General features: G+C 36.7%; 1 protein-coding gene across 4 annotated transcripts in view; it reads left to right on the top strand.

The window, feature by feature from the left end:
- Nucleotides 1-1545: 1545 nt before the first annotated feature.
- The window catches only part of ncmap (non-compact myelin associated protein), a 17466-nt gene continuing 3893 nt past the window's right edge, over nucleotides 1546-15118 (top strand). The window contains exons 1-5 of one of the 4 annotated variants that reach the window (XM_015057332.1): nucleotides 1546-1704; nucleotides 2650-3285; nucleotides 4489-4956; nucleotides 13260-13363; nucleotides 14292-14376. In XM_015057332.1, coding sequence (XP_014912818.1) covers nucleotides 13273-13363; nucleotides 14292-14376 — 176 coding nt within the window. In that variant the 5' untranslated portion in view covers nucleotides 1546-1704; nucleotides 2650-3285; nucleotides 4489-4956; nucleotides 13260-13272. The other 3 variants (XM_015057333.1, XM_015057331.1, XM_015057334.1) reach the window with 3 other exon arrangements.

The following is a 15118-nucleotide window of genomic DNA, read 5'->3' as shown; positions in this document are numbered from 1 at the left end:
TGTTTTGCACTGAGAATCTCTTTTTCTCTCTCTCTCTCTGTGAATTGAAACGTGCTGCTTCTTGCCGTGTAAATATGTCAAAATGGTTTCTCTGGTTCTTTTTGCAGCCGACTGATGCGGGGGAGAAAAGAAAAAACATGAAATGGACCGACCAAAGCATTTATTCGCAAATGGATTCTTAGTGTTTCTTTGCATTTCTCACCTGCTTGTTTAACCAGATGAAGAAACATGAATAACTGCTTGTAACAGGTGTCTGAATCTTATGTCATTTGGCAGCTTTATATCTGTTTGGCTGTAAAGCATTAAGAAAAAGACGTGTCTGTGTGTATGCAAGTGTGCGTTTCTTCTTTATTTGAGGCAAAGCTTTTATCTCAAGCTCAGCACCTGGTCAGCCTTTTTCACCAGCACATTATATTGCAGTGAGTGAAACACTCCAGTGAACCCTTTAGGCCTTTTGGATCTATAGGAGCGAGCTGCTGGGATACATGTTCACCTGAGGCTTGACGGGAAGCAGGACGGCGCAGCAGAAGGAATTTAAAAATATATATATCTACTTTGTGTTTCTGTTTGTCTTAAGCATCTGTTTTTCTGAGAAACGGCTCTCTGACAGAGTGAACGTTTTACTGGAGCCGATGCATTTCGATGGTTTAAAGGAAAACGCAGCAGCAGAGCATGAGGAAACGCATTTCTTTTTATTTTTTACTCTGTAATCATGGAGATTTAAACTGGTGCACTTTGGTCACAGTCGAGAAGAAGATGTATATTTATGTACATATGCCAAGTGTTTTGTTTCTTTTCTTGCTGAGGTCAGTCTCAGTGTGCAGTTTGTTACAGCTTTTCCTTGGCTTTGTTGTAATGGGGAGGAGAAAAACATTAAAAAGAAAAACAAACAAAAAACCACATGTAACCTGAAGATGCTCGATCAAAACCAACTGTCTTGGTGTTGTTGTTCGACATTGACTCAGTTTGAATGTTTCATTTACTTCTGGGGAACTTAAATAGCTCAATAATACTGTTAATACTGTCACTGTTGTAACGTTTCTGTTGAGATCTGAATATTGTGTCTGAATATCGTAGAAATCCAGAAAACAACGTAGCAAAAACAAGCAATAATTTACAGTTGTATGATACCAGTATGTGTATTTTACATGTTCTGTACCTATTTCTCAGACATGGTCTCTCTGTCTCTGACAGTTATCTGCTTCTGTTTGTGTAGTAAGGAAGTCCATTTGTTTCACATAGAGAAATACATAAAGACTCATTTTTAAAAGCCACGCCTTTAAGTCCTTCATTTTCTGGGTGTTTTTCTGCTGCAGAGCCAAACTTTTGATGAGTCGGTTCTGATTGTCAAGTTTAAAAAGAAATCAGATGGAACAGATGGTTACTTTTTGGGGGGCTGGTTAATGCTTTCAGACAAAACTGCTGAAAACTAAAACAAAAAGCACAACAAAATACTTCTTAAAGTTGTTGCTTATTTAAAGGATTTAATAAATGATTAAGTCAAGGATTCAAGCAGGAGGATTTTTTTGTGTTGCTGTATTTTACAGCTGTAGTTTCCTCCTGTGGCGGTGAAAGAAACAACAGAATACCTCCACTGCTGCTTTCGCAATCGGCACAACTACAAACTTCATGTCTGCAGCACCTGTGACGCAGCTGCAAGACAAAGAGCGCCACTCATGAGGTGAAAAGCGCAGCAGCTGGGAGGTGAGGCTCGAAAAGCCCCTCTTTCTCTTCGTGGGGTGCGGATCGGGGAATTCCTCCTCACAATGAGCCTAACTGTTGAATGTGTCGATGTGTGCACACCTACCAGAGATCAGGTTAGCATGGTGGCTGCTAGCCGGCCCAGAAGCTTCAGGTGTTGTGCAAAAGTATTCACGCTCTGCAAACATTTTCGCAATTTCTCACTTTGCAACCACAAATTTCAATGTTTCAAATGTGGATTTTATATAGCAGAACAATAGAAACTGATTCTTAGGCGAGAATAAGAGCAAAATTATTCACTTTTTAAATGTTGTGAATAATATGAAATTAGTTCCGTCCCTTCAATTAATGCAAGTTAGTGATTAATGAGTTAATCTAGAATCGATTGGCTAGTGATTGATTGGCAGAAATGTTCATAAAACTTGAGTTTTCTCTTATATTGTGAGAAAATCCATAATATAATAGTTATAGGTTTCCTCATGAACCATAACTTATATTACTAGTTATGAGTTATCATAATGGCATACTGGACCATGCTAAGAAAATAAAAAAAGAAAATTACAGGAAAACGTCATAACATTGGAAATATGGGAATTAAGCCTTAATATTTTTATTTATTGTTTATGTTCAGAAATTCTAACTTGTCAGTCAAGTGCATGACTCCCAAGTGTTTATGTGCAAGAAACAAAATATTACTAAATATGTTTGGTCTAAGGGCTGCACAGTGGCGCAGTTGGTAGAGCTGTTGCCTTGCAGCAAGAAGGTTCTGGGTTCAATTCTTTATCTCTATAAATTGTCTTTTAAAAGCTTAAACAGCCAAAGCTGTTTTGCCATCGTTTTGTTTTTTTATTCGTTGTTGAAGACCCTCTCGAAGGATTCCTGTCATTCTTACTGAACAGACTAGAATTTCCTGAAATCACATTTGGACAGTCATTGTTGTTCCTGCAGGTCTGAATGAAAACACACTGATGTCTGCAGCAGCACCACTGGATGGAGACTGATGGATTCCCTTTTCTATTGTGGTTTTCCTGCCTTGTGAAACCTGACCTCTTCACGGTCACATAATGGGACACACACAAGCGGGTCATCTGCATCACTCTCGTCCTGTTATGGGATTCCTGACAATGCAGGAGAAGTTTAGTTACACTGTTTTGTACAAAAGCAAAGATGCTGCTTGCTTTGTCATGATGGGCTCCACCCAAACCCTGGAGGGAAAGTGAAGCTCGATCCTGGAGCTGCAGACTGATGTCGGCGATTCCTGTGCAGGGAATACCTTCAATACTGAGCGCTTAAATGGAGATTATAAGAGAAAAAACAGGAGTGATGCATTTTTTCTCCTCCATCCAATTCCTTTTGGACACGTTAGTTAATTTTCAACTCCATTCAAAAGGTGTTAGTGCAAAGACTAGCAGGTTTATTACTCTGATGCCTGGTTTAAGCTGCAGCCCCAGAACCAAACATGGAGAAGCAGCATTCAGTTTTTATGCTCCTCTGATCTGGAACAAACTTTCAGTAAACTGCAAAACAACCGAAACACTGAGTCCCTTTAAATAAAGACCTGTTTGGATCTGCCTTTGATTAGCAGTAAGTGGAAACACTGTAGCTGCGTTGTCATTATAAATGTGCACAAAACTGAAGTCAATATTCCACTAAAGTAGAAAAAGCATAATTTTACAAGAAACACAATTAAAATCACACATAATGAAGTTTGTTCACACAAAAAGTAATTAAAAACATGATTGTCCAACGTGATCAACAACATCTGGTTGTTGATCACATGACTTGTGTGATGCGGAAAAAAAAAATTCATTGTTGCTTTGCAAAATAAAACAAAAAAAAATCGCATCTCATCCTGGAATAATAACTTTTTATCGAGTTTTTTTTTTAATTGCCATGTTTCCATTTTTAAAATGTCAAATTATATGGTCAGTGGAAATGCAGCAATTAATCAACATATTATGAGCTCAGTACATCCATCCATCCATCCATTTTCTGAACACCCTTGTCCCTCAGTGGGGTCGGGAGGGGTGCTGGTGCCTATCTCCAGCTAACGTTCCGGGCGAGAGGCGGGGTACATCCTGGACAGGTCGCCAGTCTGTCGCAGGAGCTCAGTACAGTATCAAGTAATTATTTTGTACTCCACTTTTACTTTAACTTGAGTAATTTTATCATGAAGTATTTCTTCTCTCACTTGAGTAAAATGTCTGGATTTTCTGTCCACTGAATGAAAAACAAACGTTTTAACCAAAACTCCACCAGACTCAGACTCACACCTGCAGTTTCTGTTAAAGTTTCATAAGTTTTTTATTGAAAGAAACTGATTTGGAAACTTGTAAAGTTTTTTTTGGGGGGGGTAAGGGGGGTACTTAAATTATTATAATTTTTAATACTAAAATTTCCTCTGAACTTTATTTATTGGCCCGTCTGATGATGTAATCTTTAAATACTAAATGATTTGATCAGTTAATCAATACTTGAGTAGACTTTTTACCAAATACTTTTTTACTCTTGTTTGAGTAATTTCTTGGCTACTACTTTTATTTGGGTAAAAATATGTTGAAGTAGTGCTACTTTTATTAATTAAGCACAACGTTTGGCCACCCTCCCCACTTCTGCATACTGTATTGATGATGTAATTTGATAAAATATAAATCAAGCAATATAATATTGCTTGATTCATAAATAGTGACTGTATTACAACTTTATGATGTAAAGTACTTTTGAAATGTGTTCTACAAATAAGCTTGACTTGGCCTACAAACTGATTTATGATTTTATTGCATGCAGACTTCAAGCACTCTGCACCTTTTCATGTGAGACGCAAACATGACACTCTGCAGAGGCCCAGGCTATGGAGAGAGCAGCTCATTTTGAAAAGGCACGCCTAAGGGCCGGGCAGAAGGACCAGAAAAACCAGCTGCCTCAGATGGTTCCTCTCGGCACAGCAAACGTGGAGTCTCCTCCTCTTTTACCCCTTCTTCCTCCTCCCTCCTTTAATACTCACTGAAACTGCACACCGACACACCTCTGCTTGGTTTTCAACCCTCTCCCTGTCTCATATTTTAGTTTTATTACACCTGAAGTTGTGTTGTCTTCCTCCATTTCTCCTGTCCGACACCTGGAGCAGACCTGCTGTGATCTACCGGCTCATACAGGTGGACTATGCCTCCTTCGGCCAGCTGACAGTGGGGGAACCATCGCTGCTCAGCGCCCACCTGGGAAGGGCTTGAGCTGGAACACAGAGGAGTCCGTTTGGTAGGTCACACAACTGATTCTACGCTTTTAAGATTGTTTGTGTGTGTGTGTTGTGATTGAACCTGAGTGAGAACAATGCACTGCAAAAAGTTTTAAGTCAATATTTAATTTACTATTGATGAAAACGTGCTGGTTCCTCTGGCAGATTATTTCACCCATAAAGTAAGAATAATGTCTTTAGTGAAATAATCTGCCAGAGGATCTTCTATTTTTTATCTATACTAAGGGAAGAAAACAAAAACCCATATGTTATTACTTCACTGATTCAAGGGTTTTTTTACTTTTCAACTATTTTTTATTTCAACTATAACAAAATAAAATGTCTTCTTAGTGAAATATCATCCAAAATCATTTCAAGGGCACAAATGGGCCCCGGGCCGCACGTTGAACACCCCGGTAATAACCTTGGTAGAGCGTTAAACTTCTGCCACACTGAAGGGTTTAGAGGTTGAATTGCCTTTATATGGTCATGCTGCAACATCTCAGTCGGATTTAAGTCTGAACTTTGAGTAGGCCACACAAAAGCCATTATTTTTTCATTCAGATTTGGACTCAGAGAGTTTGGGGTCCTGGTTCTGCTGCGTAACCCTAAAAGTCGTTTCATCATTTCCAGGTGGAGAGGAACCTTTACCTGTCAGCATCTTTTTCTGAAATTCCTAATAGTTTTGATGAAAATCAAAATGTTTTTCGGTCAGATGTTGGTATTCTTTTTGGTCTTTCTCCTGTGGCAGCCATTTTTAAATCCCTATCACAGGTTTTGCAAACATTTCTATGCTAATAGATGCTAATGACCGTTTCTCATCTCATGGATGGTGAAAAACTGTCAATAACAATTGATTTTTGATTTATCGGGTTTAGCCTTTACTCTTTCGCACAGAGCCAGGTTGATCTGGATGGATGTCTCCTTAATAAATCAAATTATTGTGTAACTTCAACGCTTTGTATTCAGACACATTAAATTTGTCTGATGTTAACAATTACACTGGTTTAGTTTCTTTTTCAAATATCTTACTACACTTGAGAAAAGATTAAACTAAATGAAAAGTAACTTTTCAGCAAGATATATGAGATTTAAGTCAATTATTCCTTAATATTTGTGAAAAAGTATTAGTTCTACTGGCAGATTATTCTCTTATAACATGGGAAAATGTATTTTTCCTAAATATTAAGGAACTATCGATTTAAAACAAGCTCCTATAACTTGCCAAAATAATTACTTGTAAGTTAGTTTTGTCTCATAATATCAAGTGTAGTAAGATATTTGTGCTGAAAGCTAAGCAGAAATACTTGATAAGATTTGATGTTTCTGCTGTAGAGCTTTGGGCTTTTCACTATGCATAAAAGTGACATTTTTAAACATGATAACAAAAGTAACTTTATTCATTTGTTAACAAATCTGGTGTCCCAAACATGAGCAGCAGAGCTTCTTATAACAGTAGCTACACAAACTGTGAAGACAAGTCAAGTCTTTTTGTCCTTTCCAAACTGCTCGTCCATTTCTCTCTTTCTTTTTGTTTCACACTCGACAGGCCGCTTTAGACACTTTCAGTGAATGCATCAATCAGACTCCTGCTTCAGAAACGAACACTTTACCTCCACACTCGGTTTTGAACACTGGAAGCTTGTATTTTAAATAAAATGCCATTTTTTGTGAGGGATTTTTGCTTCTAGAGTCATAATATTTGCCTTTAAGTTTAAGATTTGCCTCTCATATTTATTCTTTTTATGCTAGTGTTTCCACCGATCGCTCAGCCAATGACGTGTCCCGACATGAGACGTCATTCTGCTGATCCAGATCAATAAATGTCACCGCTAAATCTCTCATCAATGCGACAGCTGGAAAACAAATGAAGAGGGAAGTCCACTTCTTTGAACTCAAATTTCATATCTGCTCTCCTAAGGCTGCTAATAGGCGCTCTGTTCTCCTCATTAACCTTCTCAAATATTGACAGCGGGCGAAATCTGGTAAAGGTCAGACTGATTGTGTTTATGTGCGCTGGAGATGAAGAGCTCTGTATTTACAGTTCTGTGGAGAGCAAAGCCCGAATGCCCTTTAGCTTCGCTTGTTCTCTCCCCCGGTGGAAAGAAAAGAGGAAACTGAAGAGTTCCTGGGTCTGAACAAAAGGAGCTCATGATTTGTTCACTCACGGCGGAAAAGAGGATATTGAATTTGTAGCATTTGAGAATAGCAGCAGTTTGCAGAAAGAGAAATAAACAGTTATTACTGGGAAAAGACCAGCAAATGGGGAAGTGAATTTATCAGCAGCACTTGTAACCAACTGGGTTACTTACAAAAAAAGCATGTTTACAATTGAAAATGTTCATGATAAACATTTTTCATGAACATTTTTCAAACTTTTACAATAAATCTGAGCAATATAACCTGTAGATACGATGTAAAATTAGAGTAAATGAAGGATTTGGTCTTTTAAAAATGGACTACATGAAAATGTTTCTTAGATTGTTGATGATTTATTTGAAAAGAGACAGAGAGAAAAATATGTGAAAGTTAGCCGTAAAGGCTAGGTTCTTCCATAAATATAATGAATTTCAGTGACATACAGATGGGTTAACAAGCTCTTACAAAAGAGTAGTAGTAATAATTAATAAAAAGCATTTTTTAATCTAAAGAAAACATAAAGTTACACATTTTAAAAGAATAGACGTTAACATCACTGCTGTTTATCACATGAACTATTAATATGAGTGAAAACAACAGAAATGTATCTGGTCCTCTAACAAAATGGCTTCTGCACCAAAGAAACATCAAAAATAAATCAAAGCTAAAACATGTTGAGCTGGATGTTAATCAGTGTCGTTCCCAGTCCTCTGCTCAATGCTATGCTAGCTAGCTTTATCGTTAGCAGTCTGGAGGAGGTTTTTCTCTCTCGCTCGGTGCATTTTGTTTCGTTCAGCCCTTTTGTTGTGTCTGAATAAGCAACCTGCTCGCTTCTTGAACATGAAGACATTATCTCCGGGTTCAGAGTGCTCTTTCTTTGTTTTTCAAAGTTCGCTTGTAACTGGAGTTGTCAGGACACCGAAGGCATGTAATCCATTCCTGCGCTGCTGGTGAAAACAAAACAGGGAGATTTATGTGAAACAGGGAGATTTCTGCACTTCTTCAGGCAAACTTTATTTTTTAAAGAAATGAAGGGCTACAGCAGGTTTTTGAAAACCAGAACTTTTGTTTTGGAGGCTATGCAGCTGGAAGTGTTTTTTTTCTCTTACTTTTCTACTTTTGTAGTTGTTTTGTTGTGTAACCGTGACAACAAGGCATTGTCTTGTTGTCAGCTGGGAGCAGCTGATCAGTATCTCCAAAGCTCAAATAATACCTGAACTACAACCCCAAATATCCATCAAATATGGAGTTGAAAAGAGTCAGTCAGAGGCCTGTCAGATTCGCTGCAAGACTGACTGCTACTGGAGCTTCTTCCTGCCTACAGCATCTCTGTTTATGGCAGCTCTTCAAAGATACTTTAATGACACCAGTTATGACAACATTTAATTTCCTTTGGGGAAGTATTTAAAAATAGAGCCGCGACTAGAGCAGCTTATAGAAGGACATCACTTCTAGTGATTCATTCATTTAAAACCTGGAAACCACCTCTCCAGTTACAGTAGTGATAGATTAAGTGACCTCACGCCTCCAGTAAAGCAAGTCCAACTCTCTCCTGAATCATTCAGCCAGCATTCGTCAGAGGAAATAGTGTGTAATTATTAGTCAGAGTTGAGCCATGAGTAGTTGTATTACAATGGAGCGGCACAGGGATAGGGAGTGGCTACGTGTGATTAGCTTAAGGTGTGAAAAGTGAGTGTTTCTCCGAGGAATTTGCAGCATCTCAATCAGCATTATCTGTTCTTTATGTGACGCAGAAACTACAGAGGGAACATATCTGTCATGCAGCCTGTTTGGGGACAATTCACCGCAAGAGAGATTCACTTTTTCAGATTTTATCATGTTGCAATTAGGAATGCACCGATCCACTTTTATCAACTTCTGATACCGATACCGATACCTGAGGTTCAGCATCACCTGATACCGATCTGGTACAGAAAAACAGTGCAGAACTGATTTAAAATATTTCTCTTTTTTTTCATAAATGTACTGAATTACACATTTATCTGGTAACTCTGAACCAGTACAGCTCACTTAAATACTCCAGAAGCTTCACCAGCTAATGTAAAACAACTAGAAACAGACGAAAACAATAAGTTGACTGTCTTGGTAAAATGTGTAAAAATATAAAATAAAATGTAAAATAAACAGCAACAAACCTTTCAAATTATTTCTAAATATGATGTAAAATAAATAGTAAAGCATGACGTTTCTCAGAGCACAAAACATAGAATTAGACTGAATAGACCTGCCCTTCTGGATTTGTCACTGATACCTGATCTAGATTTTTTCCCAATGTCTGCACCAATACAGATATTGATATCGAATCGATGCACCTCTAGTTAAAGAGATGGTAGCACATTACATATTTTGATTTGATGTATTTATTAGAGTGACTTACAAGTCACTACAGATATAAAACAATGTTAAGAAAACCACCAAACTACATTATAAAACATTTACAAAAAGTTAAATTCTAGCACAAAAAAGAAACCTCTCTGTCTTTATTGTCAAGCTTGCTCAGCAAACATCTTTTTAACTAAATAACAAACTCAACATTTGTGCTTCAGACAGCCAAAACAGAAAATCTGCTGCAAATATTGATTAAGATTCTGTGATAATTAAATATCTGTCTGTAGCGCCTCCAGACTGTTATCGAGGTGGAAATCAGGGCATTTTTACTCCTCCACCTCCTCTTCCTCTTCTTCTTCTTCTTTTTCTTCTTCTTGCATGAAGGAAATAGTGTTTGCCACATTCCTGTTTCTCCTGAAATCTACAACCATGTCCTTTGTCTTGCTCACATTCAAGATAAGATGATTGTTCCCACACCAGCAGACCAAGAACTGTCTGTACTCAACCAAAGCTCAACCTCTGATTCACTCGATCCAAGACTTGAACAGCACGACAGCACATTAGAACTAAGAATAAAATAAAATTATGAGCATAAAGTCATAAATTATGTGAATAATGTTACAATATTATGAGAATAAAAGTCGTTTCAATAGAATAAAGTCATAGTATTACAAGAAAAAAATCATATTATGAGGAAAAAAGTCATAATATCACAAGAATAATATTATGAGAATAAAGTTGTAAGTTGATTTGACTGATAAAATAATATTCAAGCTCACAAATGTTATTTTTCCATATTCTGTTTCTGAGGGCCACAGAAGGAGTTTCTGCGAACCAGATTTGGCCCACTGGCCTTGAGTTTGACATACATTTGTCTAGAGGCAAAAGGGATTTCATCATCGTTTAAACATGAATACTTTTGGAGTAAATTGTCCTTTTCCGTTTAATGTTGCTCTCATAAATCTTCTCCATTGTTTGCTGCATAACTTCCTCGGTTATGTTGCCAAAGCAGTTGCGCTGCCAACCTTTTCGGCGTACAATCCAATCACTTATCTTTAGCTGTCCGGTCTGTAAACAGTGAGTGATAGATGTCATTATTAACCTTTGTGCTTAATGTCAACACGTAAAGATTCATTGATGAGCAGGAAGCTGCATGACTCGCTCCGCACACAGAAACATCCAACACAGCTCTGATCTCTAGGTAATAAAAAGTAAATCTTGATTCCTTCACCTTTCTGTCTCTTCATTTTCATGTCAGTCGGGGTTTTTTTTTATCAGCTCTTCAGTTTTAGATGGAAAATTCCCATTGGTCTCCTGGACATGCAAAGCTTGTAAACTTTGATTGATAAACCAGCGTGGGCCGCTGCAGTTTCCCATAAATTATAGGATAAAACATTGGTAATAAACGTGGGAAGGAGACGTGAAGGAGAAGTTTATTATTGCTTACAAACTACAAATATTTTTCTTTTTCAATCATGCAGCTATAGCTGACTATGAAAATAAATGCAGCTGATTGTGAATAGAAAAATAAGTGATTAAATATGTGGCTGAACATAAAAACAAAAATAATAGTCTATCTGCGGGATGAAAATTTTTACTTCATTATTTTAAATGTAAAGATTAGGATCGATATCAGCCAATACTAATCATTTTTTTAATGTATCGTATCGGTTTGATAAATAATACCTGTCATGAACCGTGTTTCTGTGTATTTATTTTTAAGGGTTTTCTGTGTTCAGTTTCTGTCCTGAGTCTCTGTTGTCTCTGCGTCTTCCCCGTTGATTGCTTCCCAATTAACTGATTACCCTCCCTGTGTATTTAAACGTCAGTCTTTGTTTAATTCAGTTGCTACTGGTGCTGATTTAGCTGAAAATTCAAAATATCTGAGCTGATTATGGGTTAAACTTACAGCTGCCTGAATAAAATGAATGTTTGTCTACATGTAAGTGTTAATAAAATTAAAAATAAAAACAAACAGCATTTAAGTTTGAAAAGGGAATTTTACAGAAAGTTTTAGAAACGCACCAGCTACATTCTCAGATTTTCATATTTAATTCCACTGAGAAGTTTACTTTTCAAACTAAAATAAAATTTCCTATAATAACTGCAGTCAGTAGCATCTTTTGATTAACCTCTGTGGTTTATAACTTTATGTAGCTGAACAATATCTTTGTGAATTAAAATGTTTTGCATAAATTCCAGTTCATTTGACTGCAATCCTCAGACAGGTGCATCAGATTTAGACGGCAGCAGACTGGTTTTATGTCCTGAGTTTCCATCCGCCGGGTTCTCAGCTTTTTACTGTCAATGCAAATTTGACAAGATAGTTCCACCTGTTTCCCTGACCGCTGTGGTTCAGCCTCAAACGGCGCTTTGCAGCTTTACTGTGATTCACCTGAATTTAAAATGTTTACTGCACATTATGTGATGAGATATAATGTGATACTTTAAGTATAATTTTGAGAATTCTAGTTCTATTTCGCATAAGAGAAAATTTAATTTTGTTCAATTCTGCTTAAAGCTGCAGTGTGCAACTTTAATAATAAAAAAATGTTTTTTACATATTTGTTAAAACTGTCACCATATCATGACAGTATAATATGAGACAGCTAATCTGTGACAAAATCAACCTCCTCTACCCTGAGCTGCTATGAAGAAAACAACCAATCAGAGCCAGAAGGCGGGTCTTACCGCTGCCAATCATCCTCAGAAAAGCGCTGTTATGTGTGCTAATGGTGGAGAAATAACTCACGGTAACAGAAAAACAGATTATCTGCTGACTAACGTAGCGGTAGCAGAGAGCAAGGGACAGAGTCATGATTGACAGCGCTAAGACCTGCCTCCTGGCTCTGATTGGTTGTTTCTAGCTAGCACTGGGAGAATAGAAAGAAGCTAGATTTTTTTCACAGATTATCTGTCTTATATTGTACTGTTATGACCAAGTGACAGTTTAAACAAAAATGGTAAAAGGTTTGAGCTCCTTCACCTTCAGTGCTAACTGGAAGCAACCAATCAGATCCAGGAGACTTGATGTCTTGGGGCTGTCAATCACAATCTCATGCTGTGCTGCTAATCCTTCCTCCCCCTTCCCATCCTTGCTGAGATGCTGCATGTTGTGAATGCTATAGTTAATTAGCATTGTGCCAGATAAACAGTTTTTCTGTAACAGTAAATTGTTTCTCTGCCATTAGCACATTTAGGAGCGTTGATTGACAGCGCTAAGACCCGCCCCCTGGCTGTGATTGGTTGTTTTTGGTCGGGAGCTGTGCATTGGCAAAGCAGCTCAGGGAGGAGGTGGAAGAGTTTGATCTTTTCACAGATTATCTGTCTCATAACAACACTGTGGCAGTTTTAACAAACATGTAACAAACATATTTTTATTTATAAAATGTACAAACTGCAGCTTTATGTAAATCTCATAGTAAATCTAACCACTGAATGACAGCTGGTGTAATGTTTTCACAAATAGGAAGTTTGTCTCCTCTGGGAAGGGATGGTTTGCAGCGACAGCCCTGACCCACAGCTGTGTGCGGCTCATTTCCTGAACGGTGTGAGGGATCCTCCAAAACAACAGAGGATCTCTGCGTGACGCACAACACTGGATTAGACGGAGATCTGAAATCTACGCTGAGGAGGAAAGACACTTTATCTGATGAAAGCACTTTGAATGTGCCAAAACAGAGCAGGACAATTAAACCTGCTGTGCCACATATTCTTCTTTATTTTTTCATTGCAAATTTATTTTCTCGTCTTCATCTGAGTGAAAACTGAAGCAGATGTTCTTCGGTATCTCAGATTTGTTGAAAAAAGCTGAAAGTTTTTCTTTTTCTTGCAGGTTTTTGCTGAAAATGAGTTCATCTGCTTCGTCTGCGCCCAGCACCACAGTTTCTTCAAACACAACCTCGGTGACAAAATCTAGAGAACAAATTCTGATCCAGAGTAAGAAGCAAGTTTACAGTCTGTTCATGTTTTCATTTCATTTCACTTTATGTCTGGTGAACTGGACAGTCCGTCATGCATGCAGGAGAAAATATTTGCTCTGTTTTGTTTGCTTGTGAGTGATGCTGTTGCTGTGTTGCAACACTTAGTATAAAATCATTTTCATTTTGTCCTCATTGTGGCAGAATATATTGATAAAACCCATAAAACTGACAAAATATGAAAAAAATCACTGTTTCTGCATTCAATAAGTACTTTTTAAATATTAATCTTCTCACATTGATGTAATTTGGCAGCATAGAGAAGAAAACTTCTTAGATTTGATTGATAAAAAAAGATTACTAGACTCTACTCTCAGAAATTTGTTGAAACTTTTTAAAGAACTATAATTTTATTTCGATTTTTATTATTTAAAATAAAGATAAACATAAAATTCAGCAAAAAATCTTTTTTTTCCTTTGCATGAAATCTGGAAGATCCCAAGAAACATATCTAAAAAATATTATCTAAATAAATATTACTTTTAGCTACTTTTAGCATTGTTTCTGTAGAAATTCAACACAAATATTGCTGAAAAAGCTTGTAGTTTGTAAAGAATCACCATGTTATTTCTATTTTTTATAACTTAAAATAAAGATCATTATAAAAATTTGCAAAAACAAAGATGGATTTTTTTTCTGTGAGATGGAAAAAAAAATAAAACATTTCCAGATTCCACATAGTTTTTGCATATATGGCAGGAAAACTGGAAAAAACACTTCAGTTTTTGCAAAAACTTGCAAAGTTATAAAGAGCCATTATAGGAGGTCTAAAGTGCAGGAGAGTCTAAAGTTTGAGCCTCTAAACAGCCAGAAGATAAAATGTGATTTCTGTAAATGTAAGTGAAAAGCAGCCGTTCGTCAGGCTCACGTCTGTTTCCGGTTCTCAGGCTCTGGGGCTATGATTGCTGTCATCGTCATCGGCATCATCATCATTCTCGCTCTTGTTCTCATCGTCCTGAAGACGTACAACAGGTAAGATGACATTCCTGCATATTGAATTGGCCAGATTATACAGAGCTGCATCTATTTTTACCCACTTCAGGGAGAATTGGGTCCCTTCTGCAGCGTTCAGGCTTTTCATCCAGCCCAGCGGGAAATATCTGATTTTTTCTGTTGCCCTGATGAAGCAACTTTTCATCAAGATAAATAAACTTGTTTTAAGTCAAAAATTCTTGGACATACATTTTTAAAATGTCTTGTAATAAGTGAAAAAATCTGCCAGAGGAAACATTATTTTTCATAAGACAAATATTAAATTGTTTACTCAAAATAAACTTCCATATTTTTATTAAATAGCTACTTGTTAGATAGTTTTATATTATTTCAAATGTTGGATATCTGCATTAGAAACTGGACAAAAATGCTTGGTAAGATTTTGTGTTTTTGCAGTGGAGAAAGTTTAAATATAATATATGCAGTGGAAACACAGTTAGGGTCATTGAAAAAAAGAAGTTAATTTAAAAAAAATTAGAATAATAGAAATTTGCTAGAAAAAACTTCAAGAGTCAAAAAATGTTAAAAAATTTAAAATGTAAATTTTTTTCTAGAAAATTTCAGGGATTAATCTAAAAATTTATGATTTTTTTTTTAGCAATTTTTTTATTTCTTCTTTTTAATTCTAGAAAATTTCTAAGATTATTCTTAAGATTTCTGATTTTTCTTTTTTTTTTTTTTTTTTTTTTTTTAAAAAATTTTAAATTTTTTAAAAAAAAAT

The sequence above is a fragment of the Poecilia latipinna genome, unplaced genomic scaffold (assembly GCF_001443285.1).
Source record: "Poecilia latipinna isolate Pla-1442-1.1 unplaced genomic scaffold, P_latipinna-1.0 Scaffold1454, whole genome shotgun sequence".
Classification (NCBI taxonomy): Eukaryota; Metazoa; Chordata; class Actinopteri; order Cyprinodontiformes; family Poeciliidae; genus Poecilia; species Poecilia latipinna.
The sequence above is the reverse complement of the archived record's forward strand: the minus strand, read 5'-3'. Positions and strand labels throughout refer to the sequence as shown.